Genomic DNA, 15,242 nt, shown 5'->3' on the forward strand with positions numbered 1-15,242 from the left:
ACATATATTTATAATATATTGTTGTTTTAATCGCTATAACAATCTATCTATATTGTATAACGTATAATATAATAACACAGGGTATCTAATCAGCAATCAGACTGACCTGCCTCGCACTTGTTGCTGTTGCTCCCTCGCACTTATGTTCTTGGAGCTATTGCCGGCTTGCTTGCGCTCCAATCGTACCTGATGATAGCTGCGAATAAAAACATAAACAGTTGGGAAACTGACGTCGTGGCCGCAACAACCAAAGCGCGGACTGTTCAACTTTGAGTCGCAACGTTTTTTACACGAGTTTTTTCCTTACGTATTTATTCATTGACAAAAACAAGCTGAGCTCTGCGCGTACGTGTGTGTGTGTGTGTGTGTGCGCGTATATATGTGAGTGTTGCGCTTGTGTGTGTGTAAGCGTTGTATATATCAAATTATGTAAATTTGCAAATTAAAGTTTAATGAAAACAAGTAAAACAATTTATACAACAAATATTTGTTTTCAATTGCCTGGTGATTTATGTTAGTTTGTTGAATAAATAATAAAAATAGTTTTCGTTACGCACAAAGAGATACTTAAGAAGGAGTCAGTTGGCTTGGCTGCGAGGATAGTGATCGATAAGCAGAGTTACCGTTAGTTAGCTTAAAATGGCAGCGGCTGCCACTAGCGTGGTCGTATTAGATCGTGGCAATAATACAACATGCACAATCAATTTGCACGGTAAGTGAGCGTATACACACATTTGTACTCAATAATTAATCATAATTAACGAAAAAGACAACAACAACAACAACAACAGACAGAGAATTTTGCAAACGTAGTATATCTGGCTTTGAAGCTTTTGGCAATGTTGCTGGTTGTTTATTTATAGCGCATGATTGGTAAACTACAGATTTTTATGGACTTTCATTTTATAGCGACCTCCAAAGGTTATCAAAAGTGCTAGTTGCATAAATACATATATAATTGTTGATATATATATATACATATAGTAATTTGTTATTGTCTAACCTTGTGTTTTGTTTGATTCTCATCGACTGTGTTGGCCCGTTTAAGTAGCCACGTATCTTATCAGCGTCGTTACAATGATCTCTTTGGGATGTGCACACACCTCGCCTCACCGCAGCCCAGCACCTACCTCTATGTATGTAGTACCAAGATCTTGTCAAGTCAGCGGCTCCTACTCGCCGACACAATTCGATTAGGCGTTATATCATACACATATATTTATATATATACTGTCTGTATACATATATGTACTTTACGTATATATATTTATGTATAGAGCGCACTTTCAACAATTACGACTCGTTCGGCCTGCCCACGTTGGTTTTCAACGCTGTTTGAGCAACACACAGTTTTTGAGCAAAGCTTTACTTACTTACTGTATTTTTTTTTGATTTCCTCGCCTTGTGGTTTATGATTTTTGTTATATTTTTTGTTGTTGTTGCTAAATATTCAAACGTATTTGCAGTTATGAGTAAGTAAAGGCTGCTTAGACGCAGCATCAGCATCAGGCTTGCAACCAAAACAGGCCCCACTCACACACACACACACACACACACACACACACACACACTCACTTGCCACCCACACACGCAGCTGTGTGGCAAGCAATAGTCAATGGCTAAACTGGGACTCAGCGTCTTCGAGTCTAATGACAGTCAGAAAAGTTTTTACTTACAGGGCAGCAAACATTTTCAACTATATGTGGGTTACATGTCTGTCTGTCTGTCTATCTGTGTGTGTCACTGTCAGCAACATTCATACTTTTCTTTTGGCATAAACGCATAACTGCGTTTTTGCCAATTTGACATTTTCGCTATAAATAAAACTGAAAAATAAGTGTATATATAATAAATAGTGTTATGCAAATTTATTCACAGGCGCTACCGTCGTCTCCTGGCGTGTCAATAATCAGGAACAATTGTTTGTCAGGTAAGCATTTAAATATTACGCATACGCCGCGTTTAAAGCCAACAGCGCAGCAACTGCCTAATGACGAGAGTTTGAACAAAGTAACTTACGCAAGTCCAAGTCCATGGCAACCTAACGGACATGCAACCAAAAAAGTGTTGTGCAAAACTTTTTTCAACTCAACCAGCGAGTCAGCGAGCGTGTGAGTGAGTTTTGGACCAGGCAGGCGGGCGCTGGCCACAAAGGATGCCCCGCAAAAGTTAGTTGGCTAAAAACGGGGAGGTAAACGTCAGCCTTAGCCATTTGGTTTGGCGGCAAAATGCTTTTTGCTTGGCAACCCAAGAGTTAGCAAAAACACGCCGGCCAACCAACCAACCAAACTGAACGCACTACAAAAAAGCGCTCTGACTAGTCCGAGAGATAGGGAGAGAGAGTGAGTGACAGCCCGACAGAGAGAGAGAGAGAGAGAGAGAGAGAGAGAGCGGGCTGCTGCACATGCATAAAATTCAGCTCGTGGTGTGAGGCCAACTTGTGGCTGCCCCATTGAGGGCCGGCGTAGCCGCTTGTTTTTCACTATTCTGTTGCCCATGGCCTACGTTCTGCCTCATATGTAGCCACACATACACATAATGTACCACATACAAATACATATTTATGTATGTATGTATAGGCAAACAATGTGCTGGTTTTTATGAATGGAGTTTTTTGGCGCGGCATCTAGATCGATAAATCCCAACTACGAATACAACATGTTGCCCCCTGCACACATGCATTAATACTCGCCCTGCACAGTGGAGCAAAGTTAATGTTTATAATTAAAATTAAAGCAAAATATTATCGCCAAGCTCTACTTTTATAAATGCAGAAAAATTCTATTAGTTAATATTTTCAAACATTTCTTAACTAACATTGAAAGAAAATAAAGTTAAATATTATTCAAAAAAATATAAATAATAATTTAGGTGAAAAAACCTTTAATGTTTGCTAATATCTATAAACTAACATTGAAAGAAAAGAGAGTGAAATATTACTGAAATTATGATTAAAATAAATTAAGTTACTAACATTGATTTACTAAGTGATGTATGTTATTTATTTTAAATAATATCAAACATTATTCTTTGATAAATTCATGAATTTACTTATTATAATTTTACTCAGCTATTCACTTTGCCCTAACCTTTTGTCAACTTCTCCACAATTTTTATTTGAACGCCCTTTTTTTTTTTTTGTGTGGCTTGTAGTTTTTGTAGCTTGTTACTTTTGGCATTTGGGAATCCAGCTAAAGTAGAGTGCCACACAAAAACCACTGCGAGTGCCATTCGACTTGAGCTGGATTCGAAGTTCGAACGCCTCTGCCTAGCAGCAGCAAAAAGCTGAAAGAGTTTTTGCACTATACGATATATAAAGTTAAAGTAGTTTCAGCTAGCAAGCTGAAGGATTTCTAAAACTTACAACAAAATTTGATGTCGAACCAGAGCTGAGAGCGCAGACAACTGACAATATTAATGACACAATTGGCAAGGCGCAGGAGCCACTTGATGGATGTCTCGGCAAATTAGCGCAAACGTAAAAACAAAACAAAAACCAGCAGCAGCAGCAGCAGCAGCAGCAGCAGCAGCAGTAGCAGCAAAAGCTGAAGACAAAACTGAGACGAATCAAGGAGGCAAAAACTGGTCAATTTGCCAGACACTTTTTTGTTGCAGGCAGCAGCAGCAGCAAAAGAACATTTAGAAATTTTCGCATGTCTGCATCGCTTTTTATATTGAATATATATGTACATACTAAGTATATATATATATTATATATATATATATATATATTATATTTTGTAAACTGCTAAAGCCTTAGCTCTACGTTGAAATCCAACTAAAATTAATAGAAGCCTTTGCCTTTGTTTCTTCGTTTTTTGCAGCAAACTGGCCTCGTTTGATGGCAAAAAAGCAATACGCGGTGGCATACCCTTCGTCTTTCGTAAGTGCTCAGCAGCGACATTAAAGTTGATAATTTATTTATGCATTTCTTGTAAACTGCAGCACAATTTGGTCCTTGGTCCTTTGGTCCACAGCATGGCTTTGCGCGCATAACACGCTGGCACTTGGATCGTGCTCCGGAGCGACTGCACAATGGCGATGTCGAGGCTATATTCTCGCTAATGGACAATGAGTTTACGCGTTCGATATGGAATTATCAGTAGGTTAACTGAATATTTCAATTTTTCATTGCGTATTGTTGTACAACTCGAACTCTTATTAACATTAGTTCCATCAAAGAGAAGAGAGAATTTACTCTTTGGTTCTGTTGAAACTATTAAGAATATTTAACTATTTATAATTTACATTAGCTCTTAATATACAACCTATGAGCTAAAAATATTAAAAACGTGGTATCTTTATTTCGTTACCTGCAAAAATTTCGCTTAAGCATAGCTCAGAGCTGTATCATTTAATTTTTATATAAGTAACACAAGCAAGATCTTTATATCTGTTTTACTATCTACAAAGTCTGACTTATTTAAAATTCATACCTATTTCTTAGCAATACCATCTGCTTAGCTCTATTAAAAATATTTAATTCCCTTTGTAGATTTCGCATTACTTATCGTTTGATTTTGCGCGAGAAGGAGCTGCATTTTCACATTGGCGTCTATAATCCCAGCAAGGATTTGAGTTTCACCTTCAATATGCTGCTGCATACGTATCTCAAGGTGCCCGATGTGCGTCGTTGTCAGATAACGGGACTACATGGCTGTCATTTCATAGACAAGACACGCGAGGGTGCAATGTATCAGGAGGGACGCGAGGTGGTCACGGTTAATGAGTGGACAGATCGTATCTATCAGCATACGCCACAGGAGCATGTTATCACCAATGTCGTATCCGGACGCAAAATGAGGCTACATAAGTATAATTTTCCAGATACGGGTGAGTTAACTATGTGCATTTAATGCAAAAACTCTATATAAAGCAATTTGTATATTGCAGTTATTTGGAATCCTTGGATTGATCGCTCGCGTGAAATGAGCGACTTTGGTGATGATGAGTTTCCCAATATGCTCTGCGTTGAAGCGGGCAATGTTAGCTCACCTGTGATCCTGCTGCCCGGCACTGCCTACGAAGCCAGTCAGATACTGCAGGTATATTAAATTAATTAGGCGTTACTAGCCCATGATATATGATCTATAACGCCGACTGACCCGCAGCAATTCAAATGTCCCTATCAATTACCTAAGCCTCCTGATTCCAAGAAGCCCCGCTTACGCCTTATGCTTGTTCATTGAAGCTTTTATACTGAAATAATCTTAAAATCAAATGTCTTTTGCTCCTTGCACAGATCATCATCGAGGGTAATGTGAGTCGAAAAACAAAACGGAATCGCTAGCGTTTAAAGAATCGGAACCCATTGCGGTAAACCGATTCGTAAAAGCACAAACAATTCACTGAAAGCAGCAAAAAATGGATTTAGTTACAATACTATACAAATAATATAAATTTTAAGTAAAAGTTACAAAAAATAAATCAAAAACATTTGAGCCCCATACATTAGGGCTTAGGCTTAATTTCACGTAAAATTTAACTATAAAGTGTGCATTAACTAAACTAGTTAATTTTAAATAAATATATGCTAATGTGTATACTATTTTGAGCTATATTACAATTTATTTTAAGCACGTGTCTATGTAAAATACTAAAGAAAAGCTAAATAAAAATGCATAACAACAATTAAGTGATGTGTTTGTTAATGAAATTAAGCTTCCACGCCATGCATAAAGAGATCATCTTCAGGTTTTCTTGGTTTCTCTTTCGCCGGATGCTTTTGATTTTCGGTACGTGGCACTAAAATGGGTAGAAATTCCGTTAAGAGTCGATCTATAAATTGGGTTACATTGCCCTCAAACTCCTGTTTGCCAGTGCGCATACGTGACTGCGAAAACTCATCGATTAGTTATAAAGCTTTAAACTTTCTTTACACTCACCTCATAAACGCTGTCGAAAAAATTAGGCGCACTAAGGACAGCTTGAAATGCCAAAATTAGGCACAGCAATAAATGTAATTTATTCATTGTTTTATAGATTGCATAATAGGTCTTGCTCGAGTCAGCACTGCGGCTATAATAATCTACTTGAGCTACGAATATACACACCAAAGCCTTGTATAGAAAAGTTTTCTGGGAATTATAAGAAAGCTCGATTACAGCTTGCAGCACTAGACTTATAAATAATAAACAAAAGCAATTAATAAGCTTGACACATCATAAAAGTCATAATCGAATATAATTATAATTTATATAAGACAAAAGCTAACTCTCCCACACTTATGCACCCACGAATTAACTGAATTCCATTTACACTTAGCTTAATTTATTAAATTTCTTGTGTTTTTGCTTTAGCTTAGATTAGATTACTCTTACATTATACATATATAAATTAGACATTCCTCGCGTCAACGCAGTTAATTAAGTTTTTCTCAATCGTTTAGTCGTTATCAATGAAAGCGTAGCAGGAGGCAAAAGGAAACAAAGCACACTAGCGTTAAAACCAAATCAGGGACTGTACTTTCTTTTCGCTTTTGCAGTGTTTGGCTTTCATATGCATATATACATACAAATATATAAATATTAGGCAATAAGTATAATGATCAAATGATATTGCAGGGACAGTTGGTTGTTTGGTGTGCAGCGTTGTGTGAGTGTGAGTCTGTGTGTGTGTGCTGGGCCCTCTTTAATCAATCTTGACAGCGCCGTAGATTTTCAGTATGAAAACGTAGGCAGCAAAGAAGCCAATGGAGCCGGTCAACAGCCAGAATGTAAGCACCATCAGACCTGTTATTAATACATTTATTTAGCATACAAATTTTCGTTGTAAGCATATGCGGAAGCTTACCTGTATAGCCCAGGTAAAGCAATGTGGGTATAAACTCTGTAATTTCCAGCTTGGTAAAGAAATAAAATATGCTATAGAAAAGCACATAGACAGCCGAGCCGCCAGAAACTATAAAGCTGCGCCACCACCACCGATAATCCTGCAAAAGTTGCATTGATATAGTTTAATATTATAAGGCAAAACATTTGAAAAATTACCTCGCCGCACAATTGAAAGTATGTCATGACAATAGAAATTTGCCCGCAGCTGACAACCAAAATGCAGAATACCAAAAACAAAAAGCCAAACAAATAATAAAACTGATTCTGCCAGATGGCTGTAAACACAAAGAACAGCTCAATAAAAACAGCGCCAAAAGGCAAGATACCAGCCATCAAAGTGCTGTGGAAAAAAAAAACGAATATTAGGCAAAAGTTTATTAATAACTTGATGTAGTAATTACCTGAGCGCAGCATTCATATACCAATGTTGGGCGGGTACTTGGCGCGGTATCATGTTAGTGCGCACCGGATGCTGATATGGTTGCTTGCGATAGCCGAGGTAGAAGCCTAGATAAACCAGCGGCACCGAAATGCCAAACCAAAGTAAGAGCAACGATATCATTGTGGTAAACGGCACTGCGCCGCTCGACGATTTATCCCATATGAAAAAGTTCAAAAAGAAGCCCGTGCTGAGCACCAAAAGCAAAAGTTAATGCATATTAAAATAAATGAAGAGCAGGTTTGACTTACCCAAAAACAATGCCCGGATAAAGCGTAGCCGTGAGAAAAGCAGCGCGCTTCCACTCGCGTCCTTTCATAGTCTTATACAGACGCGCCGCATAGTAGCCGGCAATGGTGCCCATGAATACATACATAAAGATGCCAGAGGTCATCAAAGCGCCGCGTGATGAAGGCGACAGCATGCCCAACATGGCAAAGAATATGGTAATCATCGCCATAAAGAATATTTGAATGCCACTGCCAATGATAGCAGAGAACAGACGCGTATTTTTGGGCGGACGAAAGACATCGCCATGCACCAGCTTCCAGCCAGTTTCCTCCAGTGTATCCTCTATATTATCATCGGTATTATAACGAGCTATATCGCGTCGCAATGTGCGTATCATAATCATGGTCAATATGCCAGACAAGAAGAAGACCACAACTAAAGAGTTGATGATGCTGAACCAATGTATTTGCACATCACGCATGCCCAGATAAATGTCCCAGCGTGAGGCCCAGCTAACTTTCGATTCCTTCCACATAACCGAGTAGGTAAAGTAGAGCTGCGTTTCGCCATTGGGGTTCACCAGCTGTGGATGCGGATTGTCTGGAAAATTGCAGCTATCGCCTTCGAATTTCAACTCCTTGTGGCTCACTGAGCTGGTGATGACCTCAAAGCCCACCACGCGATATTTATCCTTTGTGTACATATGATACGAGAGTATAAACTTCAGATGATTGTTGATGTAAATATTCTCGCCATCCATTTGGCCCAAGCGATAGCCGTGCTCGTAGGTAACATCTGCGGGATTGTTGACGCTTACAATGCGCGTGGCCACAGGCAGATTATCAACAAGCAAGTGCACAAAGTATTCATGCTCTATACGCTCGGCGACCATAGCAGAGTCCTCTTTGTTCCAAGTCATGGGGCGATCTTTCTTATTGCACAGCAGCTTGCAGTTGACATCCTCAGCCATTTGCACTTCGTAGGGCGTGTTGACAATGCGATCACCGCGCAGCACTTCGCCCAAATTTTCAGATTTAAAGATCAGCGTGCCGTTCTTTGGATAGCAGAACCTTAGCGAGTAATACTGATATGGCAACTGTGTGCGACTGCTGGTCATTTTAACCGCCTTAACATCGATTTTTTGCCCACGCACAAATTCAACGGGCGCCACGCCGGGCACATAGAAACCATCAACAAGGATGCTGCTAGCAAGCAGTGTCACCAGCAGCAGCTGCAGCCCAGCCACCCACTGCAAAGAAGAAGCAACAACAACTTAAGTACACAAACAAAATGTACACTCATACTAAGATTCATTTGATTGCGTGTCTCTTTTGACAGCGCTACGTCTCATTCGCTCTCTCTCGCTCTGTCTATGTATTAGCGGCTTTATAGTTAGCGGTTGGCTTTGACCCTGTGGCACTGATTTAAAACAAACTTACCTGCATAATATGTGCGTAGTTAGGCCTAAATGATATGCAATAAGTGTATAATTATAAACTACAAATTTGTCAATTGTTTTAAAAAACTAGCTAATGTTCTTCGTCTTGCACTGTTCTTGCTAGTGATGAGACTAGCACAGGTGATGTGCCATTAGAAAAGTATCGAGTGTGAATATTGGGCATAGTACGCTGCGCAGGCAAGACGAAGAATTACGATAGAGCAGCATGCATGAAATAATTCAATACATATCATCATATTATAAAGAAAAGTTAAGCTAAATAGCTGTGGTTTGATTAGCAGCTGCGAACTGCATACTTAAAATTGTATTAATCGATACATTTGAATGACAGTGCTGCCAGATCACCGCACAGAGCATCGATACTTTTAAATTTGTTGTTGTAAGTGCATGTTCAACGTAGACAAAAAATTGCATATTTGTTTATTTTTAATTTGAAGCCAGTTTAACAAGTATTTAAACACTGTCCAGCTAAATAAACACTGTAAGCACTTACGCACACATGCAATCAATTAACCGGCTAACAGTTTCCGTATTCTATAACAGCATACGAGCTCTCCCAAGCCAGAGAATATAAATAAGCGGGTCTTAAGAGCAGGTTTCACATTTGAGGCAAAACAGTGCTAGTGCACGTGCGAGGCTAATCACAACGCAATCTAATTAATAACAAAGACAATCTCTCTCAACGATGTCTCAGCAACCTGTTGCCTTTCTGACGCGACGAGAAACGTTCAGCGCCTGCCATCGTTTGCATAGGTAATACAAATAATACTATTGCAAGTCAATTAAATTGATTAATTCAATTGATACTGTACTTATGTATGTATGTACATAAATGGACAATTCGATTGCCGTACAGTGGTGCAAGAGTGTATTTATTGCTTAATTATGCTAACTACGCAATTTCCTTTATTTAATAGTCCCCAGCTAAGCGATGCGGAAAATTTGGAGGTCTTTGGAAAATGCAATAATTTCCATGGTCATGGACACAATTATACAGGTCAATATATTAATTAAACTAAATAGAAATGATAAGTGCAAATGACCTTAAGTTAAACAATCGCAAAAAGAGATATTTATTTGGAATGGAATAGAATGCAGCAGTTAGTCAGGTGTTGTAGTTAAATGCTTGATTAAAAGCGATTTACCAAACATATCATATAACAATTAACTTTGCCGATGCATAACCGCAAGCCATTGGAAATTTGAGCTGGTAAATATGTTGTGAGCCAGACCTTGACCGAGGAGCTCGCTTATCAACCCATGTTCAAGTTCAACGCGCATAAAATCTTGTAGACAAGGCTCGTATTCAAAGTGATAATGAATTAAGTAATATTTATTTTTCTATACATGCTTGTAGTTGAACTAACTGTGCGAGGACCCATAGATCAACGCACTGGCATGGTGGTAAACATAACGGAGCTGAAGGATGCCATTGAGACGGTTATAATGAAGCGCTTGGATCATAAAAATCTAGACAAGGATGTTGAATATTTTGCCAAAATTGTATGCAGTTGTTATGCAAGTTAGACTAAGATTAATAAACAAATTTCTTTCACTTTAATAGCCCAGCACTACAGAGAATCTGGCTGTCTACATTTGGGACAATATACGCACACAACTTAAGAAGCCAGAGCTGCTCTACGAGGTGAAAATATTTGAGACTCCAAAGAATATTATTACCTATCGTGGACCGTATCAACTGAATGGACTTTATAACAATATCAACAAACGCGTTGCTCACGACTCATGCACCAATATATCATCCGACTCGGATTAGTTGCTTGATAACTTAAAATAAATTTTGGACCAATGCTCAGTTATGACAAAATCACTTACGCAACTATATTTTACAACAAGGATATATTAGCTGTTATACGAATTACAAAGTAAATATACATACTTATATACATTTATGCGAATTTAATCAAATAAATATTGTAAAATGCAATTTGTGCGTTCACTTATTGTATTAAAGTGTTAACAAATTTTTATTGTTCATAAATTCAGTACATACAATATTGGTTCTATGTCTAGCATATACTACATATACTTGTTTAAGCTTTGAGTTGCCTATTAAATTGTCTATGGCAGCTAATTATACTTATATATATTTAAATTGGAATTTGGATTGGTAATTGTTCTGCCTGTGTATATTTTATAATTAATTTATATATCACGTGATCTAGGCTAGATATATGTTTGTAAAGTGATCTACATAATCTTTAGTTGTTGGATGGCAGAAATATTCTGCTTGTCATCAAAGTCCTGCATGAATAAGCCGCAGTAGAAGCGCCAATCATTTGTATCTGTGGGATTCAGCAGAGTGTAGGCAAATGTTTTAGTGAAGGCATTAAATAGACTCTAAATTGAACCACAAAAGCTACGGGAGTTAGTAGTCTTATGCACCTGATTGGGATTAGTAATAGTTCAGCCAAGAATTAAAACTAATTTAACATTAAGGCAGTTAGGCATGCACATACCCACAACAAGTGTTAGTTAGCTAGTTTAAAAACCAAATAAATAAACTACGTGGAAAAACCATAGGGAACTTTATTTTTGGAAGCCATGTTTGGTAAAATGTTTTAACAGCTGGATCGTAGAAACAGATTTTACTTGGCTGAACTTGTTAGTTATTTGTTTATAATTTGGGATATGTTCACAGCGCCCTCTAGTGGGCAGTACTAGAAAAACTAACTTAACAAATTTTGCTACAATTATAACTAATCAAAAAATTGTTGTTAACTAGCTTAAGGTATACAATTACAATTAATTCGTTTCTAGCTAAAGCATTGTTGACTTTACATTATTATTTGGTTTAGTTATTATCTCTTGTGCTCTCTCTTTCGGACTGTCATCGCTCTTGCCAATCAGCTTAAATGCTGTTGCGTAGCGTCTTACCTGGATTTCTTATCGATATAAATGGTATGCCAAATTCAAACTCATTCTTTGGCCAATATTTGAGCAGTGGCTGCCGCTGTGGCAGCTCAGATTCCACATAGAAATAGGCAAACAGCACCAGCACTGTATATGCCGCAATGAAGATGAATATATGCCAAAAGCCATGCAAGTATGGAAAGTTGATCGCTGACCAGGCCTCGCAGAACATACGATCGTTAATCCAACAAAATACGGCCACGGCCCAAACGGTTGTGGCACGCAAGCCCAAGCGATAAACACGCTGATCACGAACTCTGTTTAAGAAATACATATAATTCCATTAAAGGTTTAATAAAATATTTAGGGTATTCAAATGAATGCAAGAAAATATTCTGATGTTTCATACATTCGGTTTGTTATCCCAAATTCTTTGTTAATTTAAATATTATCAATTTTAATTGCTTAAAAATTTCGTTCAGAGACTATAACTCTTAAGTGTTTTTTGATAAGATTCGCATATTTATATAAATATACATTTCTAGCTACTAAGCATATATTTTCCAAAACTAGTTCAACTGCACCCGTCGCTGATAACATTTATAGAAAAACAAAACGGTTGCTCTGCTGCACTCTGAACTGTGAGATAACAAATTTCACATAATATCGGAAAAATTACGAAATAAGTTAAGCAATAGCCTACACCTGTTCTATGAATGCAAAGCCTTATGTAAATAAGCTTTGTTAAACATGTATTTGATAAGAGCTGTCGAATAGATATATTATTTACGAACTAATGCTCTTCGCTTTGTTCGCCTTTATCGGTCAACAAAGGCAGCGCATACTCTTATCAGTAGAGACAAGTTTTAAGCAACTAAATAATATGATATTTTATTATTATTTAATGTATTTACCTCTGTAGTTCAGTGTAGAGCATTGCCATGGTGGGCACGCCCATGAGCATAAGAACAAAGGCATTAACAATGGGCTTCCACCAGCACAAAGCCGTTGCGACTATCGCTGCAAATAACATCAACCAACTGAAGATTTTGCTGCACATAAAACAATTTGATTAGCTTCATTTAAACTTTATAGTAGTGCCATAACTTACCGTGAATTGCGTACAAATTTGGGATAGTAGCGTTTGGGATAGAATAGCGAGAAGGCTGCTATAAATACCCAAAGTATGGCCAGTTCATCGAGCAGTTGACCCAGCAAACTAAGCGTTGCATGAAAATACATTGAACTCAAGCCAACCACAATTAGTAGCACCCAGAGTAGATGTATGCCAGGCGTTACAAAGCGACCATATTCCTTAAATAGCATTATTAAGATCGGAGGCAGTAATATAAAGAGAAAGTTGCTGAACTGTAAATAGATGGAAATGGGAAAAGCAGAGTTAGCTATGTATGTACATATATTTGAAAAAGTATTGTAGTCATTATTTATCATTGACTCGACTTGACCTGTTTATTTCACATTAAAAAACTAATCTGAATGCATAATTTTAATCTGTAACTAATTACTTTTTAGTTATTGTAATTTAAAAATTAACAAATAAATTGCTATTTTTACGCGCAATTTTCTAATAATAATTAAATGCTAAAAATCTTTTTTATACAGTAAAGTTTTATCTAAAACTCTTATTATTATTATTATTAACTACAATTCATGTCCACTTCCATATAAGAAACCATTTGCTTACACTTAATATATCCATTTGTTAAACAATGAACAATAATGTTCATGTCGTTTTAACAACTTTTCACCTAAAACACGAGAACAAAGAACGCGTCACGTAAATTGTCAAGCATTTTTAATTAAGCGCAATTAAAATTTGAGCAAGCAAAGTGAACAAATTATATTTACAACACTCAATGTGAGTTTGTTTTGCATCAAAGCATTTAATGCGATAAAAAAAAGCAGCTAGGCAAGGCAAAACAGTTTTTATACTTTACTTTACTTTATATATATACATTGTTGTATACAAAAACAGCTTAAGGAAACGCATTAAGTTGACTCAGTTGATGTAAAGTCAATATAGAACAAAAGACAAACTGTGTTCGCAATTAAGTCGTGACGACAAATGTTTTGCTTTTAGTATCAGTATGCAAAAACAATTAACGTTGTCAATTTGAAAATGAAAGTGTAATACACTAGAGTGCAATCAACTATTAAAGTTAATAATAGTACACCCTTGTACATGAACGAATGTAGAGCTTCTCGAGGCTTATTAAAAAACGTTTCATTAATAAATTTGCTTTTTTGCAGACGAAGCTTATGCAAATGAACAAGCTTCTAACAAAGAGTTTTGTCAGGTATGGAGAATATGAGTAATTGGTAAAGATCGACAACAAAGGGAATACAACTTATGTGTTTAGCAAGCTTAATTTTTATATGCACTAAATGACAGAATGATAAAGTATATAAAAATAGAGCACGCATCAATCAAATAATATGAAATGATTACAGTTGATATAATTCTAACTCTATACTTTGATTATATGTTTTATATAGAGTTTATCAACTGTACGAATAATGTATTACAATTCTAAACTTTTATTATATATTTAATTGAAGGCAAATATATATCTTTATTTATTTACAGTAGCATGGACTTTGTTATATGTAGATAAACGAAGCCTAAATATGTCAACATTAGCTTCTGTACTTGTTTTATGATAAGTAAAATAACTGCAAGTGGTCGCCGTTTGGACAGCAGTTGATTTGTTTACATTTCTGGTTTATAATAAGAAAGGTCAAGGCCTAGTCAGCTGTGCATATGCAAGCGTGTGTAAACGAAAACTGCAACTGCAGCTGTTTTACACACACACACACACAGAGATGCATACGCACACCAATGTCACTTTATAACTGTGTCATCACACATACGCACCGTATTAACAAATTCAGCAATATTAGATGAAATTAAATAATTTCCCTCACACCAATCAACTGGCGAGCTTCCGGGTCGAAATAAATACATCGCATATAAATCCATTATGTTACCCGAGTCCATGTTTAATTTATAATTGTTTACTGTATATAGGTATTCTCGATAATGTGTAAATTTTCTTTTGTGCTAATTTCTGAAGGCACTTTATGTCAGTTATGATGTTTTATTTCAAAGTTAAGCAATTGTTTTGTACAAATTTGCATGTCGCTTTTTAATGACGTTCTGTTTTTAGTTTCTGCATGCTGTTGTTGTTGCCACTTCTCATATGTGTATGTTGCATGCCACTTGTCATTAATTGCTGCCTTATGTAATTCAAAATTATTTTGTGCGTTGTCCTACAAAATTTTTAAATCGTGTGCAGGTTTTGTTTATTAAATTTTCTACGTCACTCGCTACAGCTACCACTGCACTACGACTTATATTAAACTAGCAGTTGAAATTGTTTTCGTT

The 15,242-nt window shown here is 36.8% G+C and overlaps 4 protein-coding genes across 6 annotated transcripts; 2 read left to right on the forward strand and 2 right to left on the reverse strand.

Moving 5' to 3' along the window:
- Window positions 1–492: 492 nt before the first annotated feature.
- On the forward strand, window positions 493–5,391 carry LOC108599582 (glucose-6-phosphate 1-epimerase). 3 transcript variants are annotated; one of them, XM_017986543.2, is made up of 7 exons: window positions 493–712; window positions 1,879–1,930; window positions 3,825–3,883; window positions 3,946–4,102; window positions 4,496–4,833; window positions 4,894–5,045; window positions 5,243–5,391. In XM_017986543.2, the coding sequence occupies exons 1-7, from the start codon at window positions 640–642 to the stop codon at window positions 5,288–5,290; spliced, it is 879 nt and encodes a 292-aa protein (XP_017842032.1). In that variant the 5' UTR covers window positions 493–639; the 3' UTR covers window positions 5,291–5,391. The 3 variants fall into 3 exon arrangements, with proteins under 3 accessions (XP_017842032.1, XP_017842015.1, XP_017842024.1); XM_017986526.2 differs by having other exon boundaries at window positions 5,112–5,340; XM_017986535.2 differs by lacking the exon at window positions 493–712 and adding an exon at window positions 1,454–1,472 and having other exon boundaries at window positions 5,112–5,340.
- Window positions 5,392–6,228: 837 nt separating this feature from the next.
- LOC108596521 (transmembrane 9 superfamily member 4) lies at window positions 6,229–9,049 on the reverse strand. The gene is made up of 6 exons (XM_017982385.2): window positions 8,943–9,049; window positions 7,524–8,752; window positions 7,235–7,462; window positions 6,990–7,173; window positions 6,793–6,931; window positions 6,229–6,731 (listed from the first exon to the last, which is right to left on the reverse strand). Exons 1-6 carry the CDS (start codon window positions 8,946–8,948, stop codon window positions 6,631–6,633), a joined length of 1,887 nt encoding a protein of 628 aa, XP_017837874.1. The 5' UTR covers window positions 8,949–9,049; the 3' UTR covers window positions 6,229–6,630.
- A 456-nt stretch (window positions 9,050–9,505) lies between these two features.
- LOC108594329 (6-pyruvoyl tetrahydrobiopterin synthase) lies at window positions 9,506–10,790 on the forward strand. Its single transcript, XM_017979479.1, has 4 exons — window positions 9,506–9,715; window positions 9,880–9,959; window positions 10,320–10,465; window positions 10,527–10,790. Exons 1-4 carry the CDS (start codon window positions 9,648–9,650, stop codon window positions 10,737–10,739), a joined length of 507 nt encoding a protein of 168 aa, XP_017834968.1. The 5' UTR covers window positions 9,506–9,647; the 3' UTR covers window positions 10,740–10,790.
- A 345-nt stretch (window positions 10,791–11,135) lies between these two features.
- Window positions 11,136–15,206, reverse strand: LOC108595509 (alkaline ceramidase). The gene is made up of 5 exons (XM_033294433.1): window positions 14,733–15,206; window positions 12,948–13,204; window positions 12,751–12,888; window positions 11,861–12,153; window positions 11,136–11,268 (listed from the first exon to the last, which is right to left on the reverse strand). The coding sequence occupies exons 1-5, from the start codon at window positions 14,853–14,855 to the stop codon at window positions 11,174–11,176; spliced, it is 906 nt and encodes a 301-aa protein (XP_033150324.1). The 5' UTR covers window positions 14,856–15,206; the 3' UTR covers window positions 11,136–11,173.
- Window positions 15,207–15,242: the final 36 nt, after the last annotated feature.

The sequence above is a fragment of the Drosophila busckii genome, chromosome 2L, assembly GCF_011750605.1.
Source record: "Drosophila busckii strain San Diego stock center, stock number 13000-0081.31 chromosome 2L, ASM1175060v1, whole genome shotgun sequence".
NCBI classification, from domain to species: Eukaryota; Metazoa; Arthropoda; class Insecta; order Diptera; family Drosophilidae; genus Drosophila; species Drosophila busckii.